The sequence below is a fragment of the Triturus cristatus genome, chromosome 6 (assembly GCF_964204655.1).
Source record: "Triturus cristatus chromosome 6, aTriCri1.1, whole genome shotgun sequence".
NCBI classification, from domain to species: domain Eukaryota; kingdom Metazoa; phylum Chordata; class Amphibia; order Caudata; family Salamandridae; genus Triturus; species Triturus cristatus.
In genome coordinates this window covers 1,546,327,250-1,546,349,828 of record NC_140589.1, presented here as the reverse complement: position 1 = coordinate 1,546,349,828, position 22,579 = coordinate 1,546,327,250, and the positions used below count along the sequence as shown (strand labels likewise).

At 43.4% G+C, this 22,579-nt stretch overlaps 1 protein-coding gene across 1 annotated transcript in view; it reads right to left on the bottom strand.

The window, feature by feature from the left end:
- Positions 1–22,579, bottom strand: part of MACROD2 (mono-ADP ribosylhydrolase 2) — a 2,183,495-nt gene that overhangs the window by 396,935 nt on the left and 1,763,981 nt on the right. The window contains exon 5 of the mRNA XM_085612704.1: positions 10,833–10,949. Coding sequence (XP_085468830.1) covers positions 10,833–10,949 — 117 coding nt within the window. The remainder of the gene's footprint in view (positions 1–10,832; positions 10,950–22,579) is intronic.

The window sequence follows — 22,579 nt, the reverse complement described above, 5'->3', positions numbered from 1 at the left end:
TATCCACACCATCGCGAAGAATGTTATCATCAGCCATGGAAGGACGACCAACCAAACTTGCGACAATGGAGTCCACACGCACAGACTCAGGAAAAGACTCCTCCATGTCCTGCAAAGGGTAGAGCTTTGACATGAAGCGTGACAACATAATATGATCAGGGTCCTTCCACTCATTCAAGAGCACATCCATCACAAACGGATGAACAGGAAGCGAAGACGTAACAGGCTTCCGAAATTGCGGCAGAACAGCATCCGAAGAAGTACTGGCCACAGCATCATCTGGGAACCCCATGTTCTCACGCACATGAGAAAGTAAGTCCGGCAACAGTTCCCTGGAGACATACTTCCCCTTCAGATCCACCGCACCCAAGGAAGCATCATCAGAAGATCCCGAAGAGGAAATGTCAGAGTAAAAGGCTGCGCTCCCACCAGAACGACCCCCAGCAGACTTCTTGGAGGACTTCAGGTCAGACAAGGTCTCCAAAATAAGACGCTTCAAACGGACATCATCCAGCTTGGGACGCTTTCCTGGGGGTGCAGGATCCCCACTGTCCTGAGGAGAAGAGGAAGAAGACACAGGAGACAAATGCCGCCTCTTCCTATGATGCTTCCCCATCAAAAGCAGCAGTAAGCAAAAGGATCAAGAAGAGCAAAACAGCAAGACTAACACGGAGCAGCAAAGTCAGAGAACTGACAACCAACCTCATTTATCAAGAAAAGAACCGAGAAAAAAAAAAGCCCGCCCCCAACAACCCGACAGAAACCAGAAACCGAGGCAAAAGGGGGCGTGGCCAAAAACAGATCCTGAAAACAAGGCAGCGCGCGGCCACCGAAGGCAGACAAAACTCCTCCATGACCCGCAGCAGCGCAACCGGAGCCCACCCGGGCGCTGCGAACCAACCCGTAACAGTAAGGAGCACCCGGCCCCCAACCCGAGCGCACCGAAGCCTAGCAAAAGCAGCGCAAACGGAGCCCACCCGGGCGCCGCCAACACTGCCGGAGAACGAAGGAGCACTCGGCCCCCAACCCGAGTGCTCCCTGGCCTGAGACGAGCAGCGCAACCGGAGCCCACCCGGGCGCTGTCAGCACCGCCTGAGAAAGCAGGAGCACTCGGCCCCCAACCCGAGTGCCCCATAAATACAGCAGAAAATGGAGCGCCCGGACCCCACCTCGGGCGCTCCATACGGAAGGCAGGGATTTAAAGCAGACGGAGCGCCCGGCCTCGCAAACCCGGGCGCTCCAATCCAACCGCCTCGACCGCCAGTGAAGAGCCGATGTCAGAGCTCCAACTAGGCAAGAAAAGACGGAGCACACGGAGACATCCAGGCGCCCCTCAAAGGCACACACAACCATCCCAGGAGAAACTCACGTGACCAGCGGAACAGCACGAACAGGCACCCAGGAGGCCAGTACAGCCCAGCAGGACCAGCAGCCAGGAACCTGCAGAGTCCAGGAAGCCCAGCAGCCCGACTCAACGAAGTCCCACGGAGGTCCAGCAGCGCCCCCAAAGCCCAGCAGAGGAGGACACCACAAGACACCACGAAGCAGGTAAGTGCCCGGCACCTACCCCAGCGTCCCCTTCAGGTCCACCGACAGGAAACAAAACAGGATGTGCTTTTGGTTGGCTAGGTTCTTATAGCCCCTGATGGGAGGGTGGGTGGAGCCTAAAAAGCGTTTCCTGTTTTGTTTCCTGTCTTGTGGAATACCTCATTAGTGATGACTGGGTCGAGGACGAGGGACGTAGAGGTAATGGCGGTTACTGAGAAATGCATGATCATCAAATGTGAGTACAGTGAATTATTGAGTGATATTTTTTATTTAAAACTATTTACATTTATACAAACAAAGATTATCTCTTTAAATGAAAAGGTCTTTCTGGCCTCTTAGTCCAAAACATAAAGCCCAAAATAAGAATATGTCTTTTTTTAATTGAATGAACTAAACACAATGGTGAGAACATAATGAATACATATAATGTATAAAGGATGGATCAATGCAGCTGTCTCTATAAAAGCACAGACAGCGACTGACACCCCAGAGCTCTGCATGAACCGTCATATTTTAAGGTCATTGATAATCCGAGTAGATATTAGGACTGTATTCTTTTACAGGATGACAGGCATTAGCATCCCTGTTTTATCGCATTTCTGGGGGAGGTGATGCAGGTGTGAGGTCACACTGGCATGCTATTTTTACTAACAAATGCAGAATGACACATTTAAGAACCCTGTGGCTCTTTTGTTAAACATGGACAAAAGTGCTCCAGTTATCCTCATGCATATGGAGCATATAGATGGGCGGTTCATTGTTAGCTCCTCAAATGTTATTCGCTTGCATATGAAAAGAATGAAACTCTATTTTAAAGAAGCTCTGCCCTCATGTCGGATGGTGCGGATGCCCCTGGCACTGCTGTGGTGCTCAAGTCCTACCGTCTATGAGCTAGAAAGAGATAGTATTTGTGTGACTCACAGTTCAATGGGCTTTTCTGGTTTGTTTTGTCCTGATCACCTTTCACATTCGTAGGATGGTTTTGCTTAAATGTGATATTTCTTCTTATTACAGAACACGTCAGGACTTCAAAGATATTGCATTCAAGAACTATGCGGTCATGCTGAGCGGGGTCAGGCTTACTGTTGGTGCGCCAATGTTTGTTGAGGCCTCCTCTCAATGATCCCCTACACCATGGACTCCCTCACTACCACCATTCAACGGGGCCCTTCATGCCCCCAGAGGCCCTCTCATATGTATTTAAATTATAACATAGCTCACCCAATAGTAGGGTGTCAGAGCACTTTACACCTCACACATACATTATAAAGAGACAATCACACAAATGTGTAAACTAATGTATAGGACAAATTACATAACACGACAGGGGCTAAGAGGAGTAGGAGTCGCATGTCATCCCTATAGGTAGCCATTATGTGTTACGAGGGCTTGGTCTAGAAAACGAATGATTTACAACATAACACAGCAGTTGGGTCTGTATATACTAATGAGAAATTATTACTCCCCAAAGGAACAAAAGATTACGAAAAAACTCTAAGGCCTTTCCTTATCTCGCAGTTTGCATTAAGCTCATTGCGCTATGCTAGGCAGATTGTGTCTTGTGAAATGCCTAGTAACAAAATAATCTTTGTCACAAACCAGAGACTCACTGAGCTATCTACATACAATACAAATCTATGATCTGCATCTTACATGGCACATTAACCTTCTTTACTTTATGTAGAGTCAAACCTATAACTGGACATAAAATGGATTGGATCCCTCCAGCAAGGATATTAATCACTAGAGTTATCTTGCTGTTATTATTAGCACCTACATTTGCTGGGCACTCAAAGGAGTCTGCAGGCTGTTCTTGTCTTGTATGTCATGCCTGACCGGTCTTCTTTGTCCTCCCCACCTGTTAGAATGCAAATGGGGCCTCTGAACTTGACAACCAGTAAAGTGACAACAGTCGCACCACCCTAAAGCTAGCACTTATGCTGAGAAATAGGCCAATTTTTATTTTGCTCCCAACGCCTGATTTGCAACGATCATCCCGACCAATCCCAAAAATACCTACTTGGTTGTATCTACGTTGTGCTTAAATCCAGTCAAAATCAACGTCCTACACCACTGATTGACCCTAGCCCATCACAGCAAAGCAAAATTCTAAGCACCACAAAAAAGGCATAGACACAATGGCTGAGTCCTGATGAATTGCAATTTTTATATATACGAAGGCTGTTAGTACACTTCTGCACATTTCTATGGTTGCCAGTAGATCATCTGGATGCCCAACATTTCCAGTGTGTGGATCCGTTATGGAACAATGGGCATGGATAAGGATTTCTTTTCAAAACCTTTAATTATGGAAACTACAGTATATTTAGGGTGGGCGAAAAAATGCCGCTCTACCGGCAGAGTTCACTGAGTTTAGCCCTTTTCGCACTGTGCTTTGAGTGCAGACTTCTGACAAAATACTGCTACCCACCGAGTGGCAGAGTTTTTCCTTGCGCACGGCTCGCCAACGTTAAGTTGGCGGAAAAGAGAGAGAATTTGCATCCCCTTACATGATTTTCTAGTGCTAGAATGCCTTCCAGCGAGGTTTCTCAACGTGGACGGTCATGGCTAGTCGCTACTGTTGACGTTGAGAAAGTTGCCCCTCGACAAGAAAATCTACTTGAGCGGCAAAAAGAGCAGCGCCCTCTGACATGACACGTGGTGCGGTTTTTGCTGATTTTACAGTGCGGACAAGCTCCTGGTGATAAACATTTGCGCGAGCATTGCGACGTGCTGAATTCACCTCAGTGCAGTACTTTGCGGAATCTCACAGAGTTTTTAGGTAACTCTGTGGAATTCCGTGGAGTAAAACTCCACGGGTTCCGCACACCCCTATAGTATATATCAAGGGCAGTAGAGTGGTAAGAAATATACTTAGGTTTTTTGATATTGTACTTTGAAGAGTTAATGAGAAAAATGGGCACCGAGACCCTTTATACTAAAATGCATCAGGAAGATGCACTCGGGAACTTTATAATCCTTTATAGCACCACCCAAGACCAGTACCAGTCTCTACTTACCATACAATCATCTGTTAGCCTTGTTGTGAAAAAGAATTAATTTCGCTTTAAAGATACTGCTCCAATAAAGAAGGAGTTCTTAAATAAAAATAGTAAACAATCACAAAATCTAAATTGTATCTACTGAAACAGGGTATTGCCATGAACGTGACAATCATAACATGTCTGGGTAACCTGGCTGTAGCACAATTTAAAGATAACTGGCTCAGAAGTGCTATAAATGACAGAACAATAGAATTGATTACAGTAATCCGTATTATCAACTTAAATTGCAGAAGAGAGCTATTAGAGGCACATTGGTCATGAGTTCCATAGGCAGAAGAGGGTGGGCTCCCTCACTGCAGCCTTTCTTGAAATTAAGAACGAATACACCCTGGAACATTATATGGATGACATAGAGCCCACCCCCAACTTTGCAAAAGTGCTGTACTTTGAATTTCGGGTTGGCACTTTGCCCCTACGCATTGTTACTGTTAAATGGCAGTGTTCTTGTGTGGACCTTGACATGATGTGCCCTGTCTGTCTTGAGGTAGTTGAAACATTTGAGCATGTTCTCTTTTCTTGTTCCTGACATCACACAAGCAGGAAAAAGTGGTTATTGCCGCTCTGTCAAAATATGGGAACTAGGGACTTTATAACAGCGGCTAGGATTTTTAAAACCAACTCTAATCAAACCATTGTATTTGCTGTTTCCCGGTTCTTGCATTATATGTGGAGAATTAGAATGAGTTTCTTAGCTTCCATTATCCCAATGACATAAGGCCACTTAGGCCTGAACCAAATTGTACCTTATGAAACTCTGACCTGATTCAGACTATATACAATGTTTTTACCAATCCAAGTCCATTTTACCAGTTCATGCATCTTTGCTTTGCTTTCGTACACCTTTCATGCTGCTTCCTTGATAGCATGTTCTGAGAGTCTCACAAAGGGGAAATGATTTGATCAAGAATTTAGGCTGCTGGTGGACACGATTGAAATCAGTGCATTTGTATTGGATTTTACACTGTTGCATGTGCATCCATTTATGTATTTGCGACTCTACAGCAATTGACAAACCTAATTTTCCAACTATGATAGTAATGTTAGAACCTTTTACTTGCTTATTTAGTAGACTTATTTATATCTCAAATTTCCACGAACTTCACAAGGGTCTTCTGACTGCTCAACTTTAAATATGCTGTTTTTATATGATCTTCATTATCATTGTATTAATTGTTGAGAAATGTTTTAAATGTTGTACTGAATTTACTATTTTATGTCCTTTTATGCTACGAAGACAGACAGGTCACTCAAGCTTGCAAGAGAGGTTGGTTTTCAACCTAGTTCCAGAATCCACTTTTACAAGGAAAAGGGACCTCAATATTTTCATTACAGCAATGTGTCATAATGAAAATGAGATACAATCAAATAATGTATTAAAATACCCCTTCACTGAGACAGGATGGCATAGACGTTATTCTGGGGATTAAAGAAAACCATTAGCTTTTCATACCAGACGCGGTGACCCAAACCCTGACTCAACATATCGAATGGGAAACCCTTTCTATATTATAATTAGCATGTATGCTCTAGCAGTCTTACTTTTTCCATAACTACCACATTTTTCTCTATGTCAAAGTTCTGCAGTCTACCCTCAAACACAATACATGCCATCTAAATATAAAAGACTTTATACACATCTTCCAACAAGTGGTACTCCCTACTTGCATGAAATTTACAGTGCTGTAGCCGCATCCATTCAAGTTCTGTTTAAAGGCTAGCTTGTTACAGACATGTCTATTCAACACAGATGCATCTAACTAGTGACCCTGGCACAAAGGTCTAGACATCTGATTAAGGATTAGTCAAACATCTGAGAATGCTCTTGCGCATCACTCTTGTATTACTGAAGTTTGAGGCAGGGACCACTCACTAAAGTTACTATTGACAACATTGGTAAGCCTCGTTTAACACATTTGGAAAACTTGTTTTCTCCAGCTGCATATATATTATCAAACTTTGTCCTTTCCATCATGTAGGCATCATGAAGAGCCCCCTTCATTTCACACATTTGTTGACGCCTCAGTTACTCTTGGGGCAGCCAGTGCTTTTGTAGCCCAAGAATAACAGCAAGCTTTTTTTGCCAAAGTAAGAGACCTTTCTGATCAAATTTCCCTCCACTATAGAGATTGTGAAATATTCTATTACACAGATTTATAAACTAAATTGGTTAACAAAGTGCAGCATTTGAAAGAAAGTCTAATTTGGCCTACGGACACCGACTGTCAGTTGACTACGGGGACCATTTCATACTCTTCATTTGCATTATGCTAACTTTTTGACAATGACTTGGCCTTTTAATCTAATGTTTCTCCCTCAAGCCAATCATGTGGTTTATCTTGATTTGGATGCACTTAAATTCTAAAGAAATTGTTGACAGCTCCTTGTAAATGTAAAACATATGAACAGATTGCTATCTCACCGCTAATATACACAATGCATTGTATCCTCCAAACATTAGAACATATTTTTCCATTACTGTTTTCCTATTTGATGTTTGCTTTGTGAGGTGACCACTCTTGTTCCCTGCTACACCTTTAACAAGCTTGGTAAACAGAGAATTTCCCATGTCGGCTACATTTTCCCCCTGGTTTCAATATTTTTCACTGAGTTTCCAGGTGGTTTTCTCATGAACCTGTGGCATGCTACATGTTTGTGTTTTTTTTGTTTTTGTACCTTCCAAAGAAATCTAGAGTCCTGATTATGAACCTCTTTGTATAGGTGAATTGAACACATGGATCTGCTCAGAAAAATACTGGGGTCTGGAGGACATCTACATAACAACATCCCAAGGGTCAAATGGATGTATAGCTGTAGACTACTTCTTTACTGTCTTCTCAGACCAAGTAATTAGATTGTAGCATCATGGTATCTACCCGCAATGTAGTAGTGTTATTACATAAACTGGATGGAAGGAACATCACATTGTTTTAATACACTTAAACACAGGATTATTTTAAAATGTGCACCATTTTTTATAGCTCTGTTAATGTTCTTCAACAATGCTCATCTCCGTGTTACGTACATAAAATGTGAAAAAATACATCTTGAGTACATTATTGGGATTTATTTCCCTACATACATGGCTCTCTTTGTTCACAACCCACTTTCCCACTGACATTTAGTCAAAATGTGCTCACACTGACTGGTACATATATAAAAGATGGCGTGCATTATTTAGTAAAAACAGATCCTTATTGGTTCGGATAGCAAACAGCACAGCCGTGACAATAAAGTGTGGCCCCACTTTCTCCTCATCTTGTAAGTGAAACAGATTCCTAAACAGTTTGGGCGGTTCTGTGAATACCATCTATAACCATTGGCAAGAGGAGGAGATAGACGTTTAAGGTCGACACAAATAGAAGTATTTCTGCTCACTGAATTAGACACATTATCAATTAAGGGTTTAAAGGATTTTGAGGAGTGGCCAAGCTAGCTTAAATAGATGTTATTCAATAAATCATTCTTTATAATAGGGAATACTTTAAAAAATATATATGTTAAGACATTCACTCATGAAGGACCTTGTCTGAAATCAAAGTGGAAGAAAGAAATTCAAGATATTAGAGAATGGTTTAAGGGACAGCAGTACTCCAAAATGGGAGATATATGTAAATATGTGAGATATTCGTATAGGTTACACCATCAGTCAAACAAACACTCTCTGGCTAACCGTGGGTAAGGCAAGAACTGCAAACAAAAAAGGATGTAAAAGTAGGTCACATGGACATGGCATTAGCAAGGATTTGAGTACTGCAGGGCAGATCTTTTAATGAAATTGGAATGGGAAAGTCCAGTCCTGCCAAGTACCACGCATCTGGCGTTAGACTAACGCATTTCAGTGTGGTGCTGCACTCCACTGAAATGCATTGTCACACATTTGCATAGTGTCTCAGCCTCATTGAAGCACTGGCTGTAACTGCAATATAATGGTGTCGTAGCTAGCAGTGCGTGCTGCTCTTACCGGCTTGGTGATTGCAACTGAGCTACGACTTCTGGCAGCCGGCTCCCTGCTACATTACATCTCATTATTTATTCTGGCGCCGCTCTGAGAGAGCCTGACTTAATGGTAGGACCCAGTGGCTCTTACCGTCACAGCCGGGGCGGGCCCCAGTGAGAGTAAACGGATTTAGATTAAAAATTTGGCTCCGCGGGGGTGGCGTCCCGTCCTGCTTCAGAAAGCGGGGAGTTTGTTATAGGAGAAAACGGGCGGTTACTAGTCAAGCGGGCGGAGCTTCAATCATGGCGCGCAGCTCGCAATGCTGCCTCCGCCTGCTGCTCGCACCGACCCAGGACATGGACACTGGAATTTTTGATTGTTTGGGAATGGGACTTTTACATGATAATTCAAAATGCTTGAGTATGCAGTTACTGTCCCCCTTTCATCCATCTACCATCTTAAAGTAAAATGGCAGCAAGATGGAGGTGGCAACGTGTATTTCACGCTGCCTAATGGCTCCTGAGGCTGGTGCAGGGCAGGGGAGTTAGAGGAGGGGCTTTCAGGAGGAAGACTGTGGGGGGGGACGGTGACAGGGGCTGAAACATAAGTGATGGGGAAGGACTGTGAAGCACAAGTCAAAAGGGAGGCGGTCAGGCTAGAGGGCGACAGCCAAGGATGGTGGGGAAGAGAGCTGGAAACAAATGACTGCTGGAGAGAGCAGGAGGGCACTGATGGGGGATACTTTTGGGGACAAAGACTGAAAGTGATGGAGGGAGAGGCGGATGAGTGTGGGGGCAGGAGAATAACAGCCAAAGGAGGTAGAGGCGCTAACATTTCTGCGGTGTCTCAGTTTTCAGCACTCCCTTCTTCCAGGACGTTTGTAGTGACATCACAGGTCAAGCAGTTTAAGAAACAAAGAAAACAAAATACCTCTCTCCTGCCCACCCTCATTTTTAGACCCTGAGGCAGTACAGGGTCAATAAAAGTATGGAAATACGAAAGTTTTTATTGTTCTGAATTTGCAAAGGCTTTTTTTCCAAATTGTGCTATGCGAAAGTGACAATTTTTTAACTGTTTTTTTCAAATCACAAAATCCTCAACGGTCTGAAGAAAGGTGGTAGGTCGCATGTGTAACAGGTCATACCCAGGCTGTGTCTGAAAAGAGCATATTAGCTTTCAACTTAATAGACGGAACCCAACAAAATAAAACTAAAAACATGACATGTTTCAAGTACAATAAAATAAAAATTTCACGGTATGGTAGAGCATTAAACGGAAAAGAAATAAACATCAGTTTCGGAATATTGGAAATTGTTTTGTAACGCATCACAGAAAAACACATCTCATGGAACACGTTCAATAATACCGCTTCTCTAAGAAATGCTAAGGATTCTTGTACCAATTGTTTGAAACTAAAATCCATTCTACTGTTGCGCGCTGCCTACAAGGTTTTCTACCTCAAAAATGATTGTATCAATCAATGATCCGAAAAGGAACAAAACCTGAAACATTACGTTCTGTTCAACCACTCTTGTCAACTCCACGCACGCAGCCTTCCGCTGACACGCAATCACACCAATTAGACACCAAAATGCCCCTCTCCCCCACGATAACGCGAACAATCTTTTTTATTTCGGCACAGTATAATTCCGTCGAATAATTGTAGGGCGCTGCAGGCTTCAAAGGCACGCTCCTGCCCACCCACCCGCCAGAGACGCTACCTCATCTTTTTAGCACCACCCCGCAGAGATCTCAAGTGCCCCACCAATCACAGAACACGGACAACAAATTACTGACAGCAAATCAGAAGGTGTGCAGAAGCAGACACCGCACGGTCGACAAATCACGACCCGAGTTGGACTGACTGCTTTTCTGCTCTTGCAATGCACCGGAAACCTTTTAGCAAATCTATTCTGAGAGAGCAGACACATTCCAGGCCCAACAACTGCATTCCCCTGCCTTTCACTGAAAGCCAAAGAGTGACAGATGCCTTCACAGTAATTGGCATTCAGCCTATGCCCAGCAGCTGAAAACACAATGCATCACTTTCATCTCCCTGTGGTCTGAATTCATCCACTATCCCGAAATCTGCATGGAAAATAGAGGAAAGCAGGGCATTCCCCCGACAACTGTCTCCAAGGCTCTTGCCAATCACAGAGGGCACATTGTTCAAGGAGCAGTGGCACATTTTATTACAGGTCATCCCTCACATGATGCCAGGCTAACAGAACCAAAACAATGCTGCATTTGAGTTCTGAGAATAAAAAATGACATTCACTTACATTTCGCTGGCAGGTCGTAGCCGCACGTGATCTTCGCTTCTCCTGTCGAGCAGCCAATGAGGCTGCGACATTCAGCAAACAGACAAGGCCCAGCAGCTCTGTGTATACAGCCATCCACTGCAAGCAAAGACAACGAGGGTACACTCTTAGTGCAAATTCATATTTTAATATACATGGTTTTAAAAATTGAAAAACATGAAATACACACAAATAGCCTGATTCACAAAAGATTGTTTTTTTGTAAACTCTTTTTATTAGGTAAGTAACCAGCACCTGGCGGTGCGTCAATCAACAAACATGTCCATACATTTGCATTGTTATTGTCTTTGCATCCATGCAGTGTGTTGTATACCGTATAGAATCGTAACATGCAGAGCCCGACTGGGAACCAAAACCGGCCCTGGAGAAGTGCTCAGCGGCCCCCGGAGGGAGTTGGGGGTGCGGCCGAGCTGTTTGCCACAGCTGATTTTGGCCGATTTTGCAGCTATGCTGCAAAAACGGCCCTGTAACAAAATCGGCTCCTAGGGGCCCAAAACAGGCCACCAACTCTGGCGGCTCACCGGGGAAATGCCTGGTGCCCGCTACCGCCAGTCCAGCACTGGTAACAGGAAAGCCTATCTTTACACAGTGTAATGTGCTACAGTGTATATTTCCCCCACTGCTTCTTTACCCATTTCATTAACCAACAACTCAGAGTCCTCTATATTGTGTCCATATCCCCCCATATTTTGTCCTATTTCTTTGTGCAGCCCCTACACTGGAACACCACCTTTTCGGCATTGCAACACCAGTCTAGGTCTTCTTTCCATTTCACAACACTCAGCGGTTGACTCACACCCCACTTCCTTGCTATATTACGTTTGGCTACTATGCCTGCCGTCATGAGCCATATCTTGGAGTATTTTGGCCATTTCTTATCGCCCGACACACAGGTGATATGCCAATAAGCCTCGCAAGGTGTCTCCTGATCTATTACCTCGGACATGATCTGTATTACTTCTTTCCAAAATAGTTGATGCACCAAAGATTTTGCAAGCATAAGCTCCACTTAGGAGACCACAAAAAGTAATTTGCAAAAGTCAATTCCGTAAATTAAATAAGGCAGAGCATGGTGGAGTTGTTCTTTTATCATTGCACTTATGCATAAGGACATTTTGCCAGCATGTTGGTTTTTCTGACCTCTAACGTGCAAGAGCGGAAAAGTCAGCATGTCCCGGATATTAGAGATAGCCCAGCAAAACACTGAATACTAATAAGCATCTACGTTTGTGGAGGCTCACAATCGTTTTGCACAATCGAGTTTCACTTTAGAAATTCAATCAAGCTAACTCTTTGACAGGATGGAGTAAGTGCCATTCCATGGAGGAAAATTGAAGGGAGTACCTCTCCATAAAGGCAAAATAGGATCCGGGCTCCAGCCAATGGACTGCTGACCCTTCCCTTATGTCTAGCGGAAAAGAGGTAATGCCCTGGCTGCACACTCCTGCTTGAGTGAACCCTCTCAATTATAGCTACATAGCTCCCAAACAATTAAATTGTAGCTTGTTGTTGCTATGGTCAACCACTAAGGCCCACATTACAAGTTGCCAGAAAAATGGGCGGGCAGATCAACCCCCAGTTGATACTGCTACCAGGTATACGGGTAACTAGGGAAGCAGGAAAATCTCATTACGGGTTGGGCCCTGACGCTCCACTAAGAAATGAGGACTTTCTAAGGAAATCGGTAATACTCGACCAGATTCCCCAGTAATTCTTCCTTTTGGCCCAGACTGCTTTCAGCTGTCAAAATCTCTGGATGAAAGTGAACACCTTCACAGTGTTCCCCCAGATCTGATATTTCTGATGGAGCTGGTAAGTGTGGTTAGTGACCCCATCAAACTGAAATGGCAAGTTGTACTGAGGGCCTGATCATTCCATAATCAGAAGTTTTGTAAAGATACCCCTGGTAGAACAGGCATAGTTTACTGTACATATGTATAGTGGAATTCTGATCAGTGGCCTTTGCTGCATTTGTGACAGCGACATTACAAATAAACCAAGATATTTGGACAAGAGTAACCTAGGCAACACTTGGTGGGATCTGTGGTTATATGTAAACTATTATTACACTTATAGTTATCCAGTAAAAGTCGTGCAAAAGCACCCAGATTGTATTATATCAAAAATCTCCATACTGTGTGATTCAACTGTTATTCTGATTAATACCCACCCTGATGATGGCCACACAATCAGAAATTGTAACCTAAAGGGCGTCGGTTTTTAATCTATTCCCACAACTGTTTCTTGTGAATGTAAGAGCACTACTGTCCTCAAATATACTCAACTGACAATGGTTCACTGCAATATGAAACTGAGTGTATGAGGGTTTGATTGCTGTATGCTATAATTCCTATTTTATGCCACGAATGCATCCTTAGTTTCTTCTTAATCATTTATAACGAACCATTCTTCAATAATGATTCAATGTATCGATTTTCACTAACCGAATATAAGTTAGGTTTCCCTATTGATCTATTTTCTTTGAGAGAGATTTCATCTCCTGCTGTCAAGGTTACCATGCAGGTGCTGCGAGGAGGAATAAAGGTTCTTGTAAGATTTGTGTCTGCTTCAATAATTCTTTCTTTTATTTAAGTACAGAGATGCTCACTGGATAAGACATTGGGTGTACACATGCCAGTACATCATCGCAACATATTCATTGTAACTCGAGTGGCTCCATATAGCCGCTTGGTCTCTGACTACCCATGTCCTCCTAGGAGCCCTCTGCCCACCACAGCCCCAGGCACCTACACAGGGTCTTGATCGCACGACTGAGCTTTCCTTCATAGATCCCAAGCCCTGGAGTTTGGATGGACTTCTGGAGCCCATTGAGCGTTCCCAAGTGGACCATCATTGTCAGATCCCAAAACCTCCTGCCTCGCTCCATGAAGAGTTGCACAATGTAGGCATCCTCCTCGAGGCACATGTTCAGCGCATGTTGCCCACTTGGAACGTGAGCTGGCATGACTGAGATTCCCTGACTTGTGTGAGGCATTTCACAGTGGAGATCTAGAGATCTGCATGAGGTGGCACTGCAACAGTACCCACACACTCTTGTTGATGCTCCTTCTGTTTCTATTCCTGTTCCTTCTCCCCCTCCTGTTTCTCCTCCTCCTGTTCCTCCTCCTCCTGTCCCTCCCCTCCTGTTCCTCCTCCTCCCCCTCCTGTTCCTCCTCCCCCCCCCTGTTCCTCTTCCTCCTCCTGTTCCTCCTCCTCTTGTTCCTCCTCCCCCTGTTTCCGTTCCTCCTCCTAGTCCTCTTCCTCCTCCTCTTGTTCCTCCTCCTCCTGTCCCTCCCCCTCCTGTTCCTCCTCCTCCTCCTGTTCCTCCTTCTCCTCCTGTTCCTCTTCATCCTCCTCTTGTTCCTCCTCCTGTGGAGCCATGAAAGCCGACTGCATGACTCATTGTCTCCCTCTATAGTACATATTACATGAGGATCACATGACAATTGGGGACAACTTTATAATGGGATAAAGTTCTCCCGGTTGTGCATTATAAGGATACCACAATTCTCCACGGAGTACCACGATCATATGATCTCGAGGTACAAGGCCAAACGCCGAGTTCATTTATAAGGTCATGCAACTCCAAGGTGACTTGCAATATTCTTTTAATGTACAGCAGACTATTTTATTGCTTATAATATATGGTCATACCATCACCCTTTCCACAAACTGCTTAAATCCTTGGGGTCCTGTCCTTTCAAATGAAATAAATGGTATGTGTGCATATATAAAGAATCCTTTTAGAAACTGGAGTGTCAAATTAAACACACCAAAAGCAGCTTGTAGTTTGCTGCAAAGAGACATTAGAACCAGTATCATACAGGGTCGGACTGGTAAGCCGGGCACTCGGGCAATGGCCGAGGGGCTGATATCGAAGTTCCAGCAATGGGATGCTTTTTTGGCAGCCTGGCGGGCAAGTTGGGCTGTGTCTTTTGTGTTTAGATGTCGCCAGCTGCCCAGTGGGGCCAAAGTGGCCTTTCTGGAGGGAGATGGGCATCCATAACCTCCCTTTAAGCAACGGGCAGAGGGGAACTCCCTTTCTCTCCCTGGGCTGACCAATTAATGTATTCATACTGAGCGGGGGCAGGGAACCTGAGCAGGAGTGGCCTCACTTGTTTTCAGGGGTTTATAAAACTTCGCCGAAGCAATGTTTTGCGGAAAGGCAATATGCAAATGTGGGCCATACTTTGTTTCTTAGCGTGCCCGGGGCGATTTATAATCCCAATCCAACCCTGGTATCATGCAAGTCAGATTAATAAAATGCTGTAGCTCACTGTGTGTAAAAAAATGCAGAAATTCCATCCTTCCTGTAGTGAATTACAGCATGTGAAAGATAAACATGTTGACATTATTAGTGCCTTTCTGCTGTTTATTTTAGAAGGAAAAAAACAAACCCCAAACCAGCTCTGGTTTTGTTAAACTGCAACTGTAGTTATGTTCTGTGAGCTGCCTTTAGCATGGCTTATGGCTCTGGCAGGAGGTAGTGTGACTTCACAACTCAACTTTAATAGCTTCTACATCATTTCTTTATTGCATGTGACTGGAGATGTCATAACGCAACTGTAATGAGGAAAGAGAGAAGGGATTTATACAGTGAGTGCAGGCTCACATAATAGATCACATTTCCACGTGCACGGTAGACTGCTTACAAAGTGTGTGTCAAGTGTGTGAAAGGTAGCATGCCTACAGCAAATGTACCTGCTTGACAAAGTCTCTAATGCTGGAGTTATCCAATGGAGTAGCATGCTACACAGCCACAAAGTGCTTTACCACCTTGTCGCGTAGAAAGCGCTATGTACATTCAAAGAGTAAAGTGTAACTTAATCTAGAGGGTTTTCCAAAGATGATATTTACAAACAGTAGCCCTACCCCGCCCGCCGTCCATACGTGCAGAGAAAATATGGAAGGGGGTTATAGATATGACGGGTGGGGGTCTGGATATGTTTACACTTGAAGTGCATTACTACTTAAAAATAGCCAGAAAATCGCTTTGGTGTAAGGTCACCGGGTGACTCCAGGTCATCAAGCACGCCCTTTTCCAGCCCTGGTGTTTTCCTTTAACAAAGGCTTATGGGAGTTGTAGTCTTGGCTCATTTCAAATGAACCTATTGAACTCTCACACCTGTAATTTATAAAAACCAAAGTCTGAAACTGAAATGCAGAACCATCTGGAAATCTCAATTCGACAGCTCCTTTTCTTACCAAGTTCATTCTGAGGTTCCCCGTTCCCCACCCCATGGAGGAACTAAAAAAGTCCCACCCGGGAGGATGTCCCCTTTCAGGTCGTAAATATTCAGTGTGTGTAGTGGTTGTCCAAAGATGGCTGCCAGATGCTTAATTAACGTCGGGTGCATATTAACAGTTGAATCATTAAAAAGTCCAGGACTGCTGTTGTCATCGACACTAAGCAAGATCGGTTGCCTTGCAACGAGATCATATCCCAAGAGCTGACACTGAACAGCAAACATCTCCAATTCCACCTTGTTCTGGTTAATTCTAACAAAAGAATGCTATAAGAGTACAGTCAAGAGGCACGCAAACACACCAACAGACTGATTCGAGCAGATATGAAGGAGCAAGCTCGCGGGCCAGCAGTGTGATCTTGGTGCCATAGCCAACAGCACAAAGAAGGCGCAAGTTTCAGAAGACTATATGAAAACTCAGCCGGGTTGGGGTGGTTACAATGAATGAAAAAAGTAGCATGTAACAATCGGTCTTTTACTTTATTGCTGAATATTTACTTTTCTCAAGTTGTAATTGCTTTTCCTGAATATGTTTGCATTTGTGACAGATGACTTTATCATAAAACCCAATCGTTTCATACAGGAGACCTCCTCGGATTCCCAGGGTGTGTTGAGTTCTCTTATCAGTAGCCCACACCAATGCTTCCTTCAATTAATCGACCTACCATATGCAGGGCTAGGCACACACACCTGCTCAGTGCAGGATACCCTCGCAGGTGATAGCATGCTTTACAAATATACATATCATTGGCTAGTTTTCTAGTCAGTCTTGCATGCTTACTTCTAATTTAATGGCTTTCCTTCCTGTTCTTGTGTTTGTCTTTATTCTGGAGCATAACTTATTTACCATCCTTTTTACTGGATGGCATGTATCCTTCCACTACTTACATTCTGGAAACAAACTTCCTTTTTGTTTCAGAACCCCATTGGAGTTCATGTGTTTTCTTGCTCTCTCCTTCCTGTGCTGCTTACCCATCACCAATACCTTTCAGTGCCACCTCAGCACATGCTTTGTTGCTCCTTCCTCAGCTTGTCTGTTACTTCCAGCACCCCTCCCTGCTTATTTTTGCTTTCTACATTTTCTTCGTCCCACAGCTTCCATCCATTTCGCATTGCTCCCCCTCACTCTCCATTCTTCGCTGCTCCTTCCCCCACTTCATCTCCCTGATCCCTTCCATTTTGTTCTCCTTATGCATTAAAAAAAGTTTTTTCAAAACCTATTTGGAGGCCTGTCAGTTGCAATTTCCTGCTGTGCAGCTCCTTTTTAGGTCTCTCTTACGCAGCGCGCATGCGCTGCATAGAAGGAGACCTCTTGAAATTGATTCAGTTTTTCACCCAAAAACGTGCACGCAGTGCATTACTTTCAATGGCAACGCGTGCACGTTTGGCAATTCCCTTGCGGGAGCGAGCTTTGAAACCATCTGTTTGTAATTAACTTTCAAACAGATGGTCCCCTCTGTTCGCTCCCGCAAGGGAAACAGGTCCAGACCCCCTACTCTCTCCCCTCCCCCTGCTGCCTCCTCCTCTCCTCGTCTTGTTTCCATTTGAAATGTTTGGGTAAGAGTCTGTGTGTTTGCACGTGGGCTTGCATTTATGCAGCTTCTGTTTACGAGGAACTTGTTTTTGTAACACATTAGCCCATTCGCTGTCGTCACACGTGATAATTAACTTTTTGCAACTTTTAGCAACTTCCTTTCCGATGTTGGTGTTGTGCACATTGAATGCATGGCCTGAGTGCACCACGAGGCGCTCAAGAATTGTTTGGAGAGGAATTGGTTGTCTGCCTTAACTTCAAGACTGTAATCTGTTGCACTAGCGTAAGTTTTTAATAACGTTCTACGTCTGTTTTTACGCTACATCTGCTCGTTTGCGCAAGAGGCTATGGCTTGTAAAAAAGGGGAATGCGTGTTTTCATAGCTTACTTTTATAATGGATGCACGTTTAGTTGCATAAATGCTGATTTTGTGTGTTTGTACAGGTGCAAGTTGGATTTTTACCAGTCTGGAACACACTGCACGACAGTGTCTGGTATTCCATAGATATTAGATCGGGTCTTGCTTTTTTATTTCTTAAGTTTATGAATGCCACAGGTGTAGCACGCGTTTGCCAACTCCTTTTGGTGATAATATAGAAATAGTGGAGTTGCTTCTACTACTTTTCTTTGACTTGGCACGGACCAGTGTGCATGCCAGCGCTGCTCCCAGGCCAACTGCAACGCTAGCTGCTCTACAGGCATGTCCTAGTATGAAGATTTATTACATGCATCCCATTGTTTTAAAAAGAAACATTGCCGCTTGCATATATTAATACCTCAAACAAAATATTTTCAGTCTCCGATATAAAAATTACTGCTTGCTCACTTTGCATCGTTCGCTATTACTTTTTTAAATGGTTCACTAAAATCGCATGTACAGAGCCCGGTAAATAAAGTCCATGAAATTGTTACTTAAGACTCACGTCTTTGTGGTAACCAGTTGTAGCCAGTACTTTAACATACCCTTAAAGTGTGATTTGGATCTGTACTTGTTCATGATTCGATGACATTCTTGTCAACTCAATTCCCTGCTCCTGACTGGAAGGTTTTTACTCATATTCTTATGTTTGTTCTGCTCATTGAGAATTTACATTTCAGCCTGCTTTTGAGTTTATTCTTCCATTGCTGGTGTCTGGGATTTACATATTTCTGAGGATTCTCTGCCATTGAACTTGATGGGACTGCATGTCCTGCTTACTTCTCTCCCTTCTTCCGCTCTCTAGTCTCTGTCTTGTTACCTTAACTGTTTTGTTCCCCATTTCCCCCCACACCTCCAGTCATCCTCAGCATCTCTCTTCCCCCATCTTACACTGTCTGTGCCACTATCTCCCATCTTACATTGCAGACACTGAACACTACTGTTGGTTCGTGTCTCTCTTTCTCCCATCTCCATAGTCTACCTCCACCTCGCCTGCTGACCACGCTGCTGTGTATATTGGCCTTGCTAGTTCTTACAGAATTTGCGGTGCAAGCAGGGCACAAGTCCTAAACATGCATTGGCATAGCCAATAGGTCTTGTCTTTGGGACCTTATAAGTGTTTAGTTATTCAGCACAATATCCTTGGTGCAACAACATCAAGTGTTGCATGGCTAAACACTTATAAGGTCCCAAAGGCGAGACCTATTGGCTATGCCAATGCTTGTTTACAAATACCGTTACACACACATTTAACTTTATTTTTTTACCAATTCGAGATTGGTATCCGCCATCTTGGAATGTGAAAAATAGGGCTGATATACTGTGCCATATGCACGCACAAGTCTAGTGACACTTGCATATATATGTCATCACACTGGCCTGCAGTCATGATGCAAATTGCAAATATGTGCTTGCATGATGCTGCTTGTGGTTGCTTGTGCCATTGCGCTGTCTTGCTCATTTTGAACAGCAATGGCAAAAGGCACTTTTCCCCCCCTTTATATCCGATGCTGAGCATCATCAGAAAGAGCAGTGGCAAAGCCTATAGGTCTGTTTGAGCAGCCCAGAGGCACAGCCTATTTGCTTTACAAAAGCTTGTTTTCAATAGGCCCTTCCAAGCTTTTTTTCAAGTTAATCCTTATAGTAAGGCCTTTTAAGCCCCATTGGGTGAATGAGCACAGAGTCATTCACATAAAATAAAGCAGGGGTGTATTCGAGCACCAATCGAGGGGTAGAAATCTTCAGCTGCACTTCAAAATCAGGCACATGGAATACAAATAAAAAGGGCTGTTATAGTTATCATGCTTTTCCATTCTAGATACTCCTCTTTTCGGAGGTACATAAGCAAATTATTTAGAGACAAGTGACACATAAAATGCATGTCCAATAATGCGGTTATTAACTGTAAGATGAGAATCAAGTCTGTGTGCATATATACATTTATATATTAGGCCCTTTCTTTAGTGCTATGGTTAGTTTAGTAAGCCAAAGAGGTGATGATGTGATTGTAGAAATTAACAAAGATACTTTATGGATTAATAAATATGTTGCAATTTTTTTTTGCTGTTCGCACTCATCATAAACATTGAAATGGCTATTTTGTTTACCTTTACCATACTTAAATTTCATATTTTGGGCTAGGATGGGATTATGATTTTAAAAATAAATCTTTAAAATGTATCCATTTTTTCCTAATTTTCTTGAGTGGGCCTTTCTTTTATGAAAGATGGTTTGGGTTCCACTAATCATTCCTGTAAGAACTCTCAGATACTTTTCAGTAAGCTGCGGGCAGCTATAGTCTAACTGGCTTTCTGTCTTAGGTTGGTACATTGACAAAATCCATAGTGCCCGGGAGTCTTAAAAGCCTATCCCGGGCCGTGTTCTGGAGAACTGATCCGGAAAACGTATCACTGCAAAACAGAACACATCCCTGCCTAACACCTATTGTATAAAACAACCCACCAGACGCTTCACAGGCTTATGGTTTCAATTAGGCCACATCCTAATTGAAATGTAGTGGACAATTTCAACCTATAACAAAGAAAAGTCACTTAGGATAAAACTGGCGGCTGGATTGCATGAATAACTCTTACAAATGGTAGACTTGATTGCCCATATGGTTATGTAATTTTTGCAGTCCCTAGGAGTATGGAAATCCGTACGCCTACAGGTGTTTAAGGTATGGGAAGAACTATTAGGTTGTTTTTTTGCTCTCTCTGGTCGTTTCTGAAAAATCCTACTTTTGTTGGTTTTGTTTCATTATGTTCCGGCTGTGATGGATAGCCAATTTGAAGTGCAAAACAGTCTATTAACGTTAGTCGCTTAATACTGCAACCCCTTTCCCAGCCAATGGGAAGTTCACAACCTCAGTGGATCAGGGAATTTCTGCATTGCCTTCAGATTTTGTCTTTGGGAAAGGAAACAAGTTTGAGTTGCATTCATTGAGGCTTTGCCCACTTTTGACGGGCAGTGTCAAGAAATGGGTAAAATAATTTGGGTGGGTGTACCCATACCAACTTATTAACCATATTCTGGTTAGGTCCCAACAGAGTTCTAAGACAATCTGTGCTTAACTCTGGGTAGCAATGGCACAATCAGTAGACGATTCCTCACAGAAGTGTGTGTTAAGTTCAAACAGTATCAAACAATATTAAAGGTAAAAACAGAACACAATTAAAATTACAAAACCAACTTAGATAAATCACAAAAACTTTAATAATAATTCACAAGAACTGAAGATATGGATTCATTAAATATTAAGGTAAAACACACCAAAAAATATAAAACTTCATTTGAAAGACACAGTCAATAGGTATTGAGGTGTTTATTCAGTACGGTTCGGTAATCCAAGTGGGTCACACCTCTCAAAAATTTTACCTTGATACTTACAAACTTTTTCAGTTCTCAAAGTCCTCCAATGGGGCAATGTAGGATGCTGAAGCCAGCAAAGGTCCCTCAAAGTTTTATACATCATCATTGAGCTCTGGATGAAGAAGGCAGTTTTGGCATTAAAAGCTCAGAGCGAGCAGAACCAAGCAGCATTTTGTAGTCATTCAGATCATCTGCTGTATTGCCCTGTGCAAGGTCTGATTTAGAGTGTAGCGGTAGCCCTGCCAGAGTGGGACAGGGACGTTCTGACCAGTCAGAAGACCTACCAACATATTTAGAGATCTCACCCATGGAGGCAGATATATCTTTGTAATCAGAAGAGTCTCTGTTGCAACAGCTCTATAGAAGGCACCTTAGATTTGCTGAGAGGACACCATATTTAATGCACCAGCTCAGCAAAGGTTTTGTTTTATTAAAACAAGTTCTCAAAACTGGAGTTTGTTACTGAAAAAGTAAAAGAAATGTCCCCGACCCAGGGGGAGTATTCTTTCCTAGGCAGACCCAAACAGGAAAAACTTACGTCAGACCATCCACCATAAATATATGGTGGAAGATCTCAGGTGATTCGAACACAGTGCAATATCTGACAGATCATTGATAAATTGTTTCTGCCATCAGATCCAGCATATGCTCAGCTGTAGAAAACATGGTGAATCCACTTACTCTAATAGAGCAGAGAAACCTTGGGTTTGGTGGACAGGCCATCTAACATGTTTTTGACAGTGTATTCTGTCTGCCAAACTCCAGTTCAAGCCCTTCATCCCCTTTTGATTCTCAAAATCCCCCAGCAAGACAAGGATGACAGCTGAAGCTTGACAGGGCTACACTCTGCTGGATACCGTTATTCTGCGATCCCACTGAAGCCTTTTCCTCCACCCCACAAAGCTCACAGCGGTAGAAGCCTCAGCACTTGTCTTTTTCCTCCAGAAGTGGAAAATACGACTAAGTCCCACAAAGTTCTTGTTGCTTGGAAAGTTCTTCTTGTTCATAAATGCAGCCCGAAAGGCAGATTTCTAGGCATCCCATCTCTCTCCATTCAGGTCTCTCCCAGGCTCCAGTCCAAACTAGTCAGGTGGAATTCTTCAAATTAGGGAGCCCTTCTGCCTTTTGTGTCCATCTA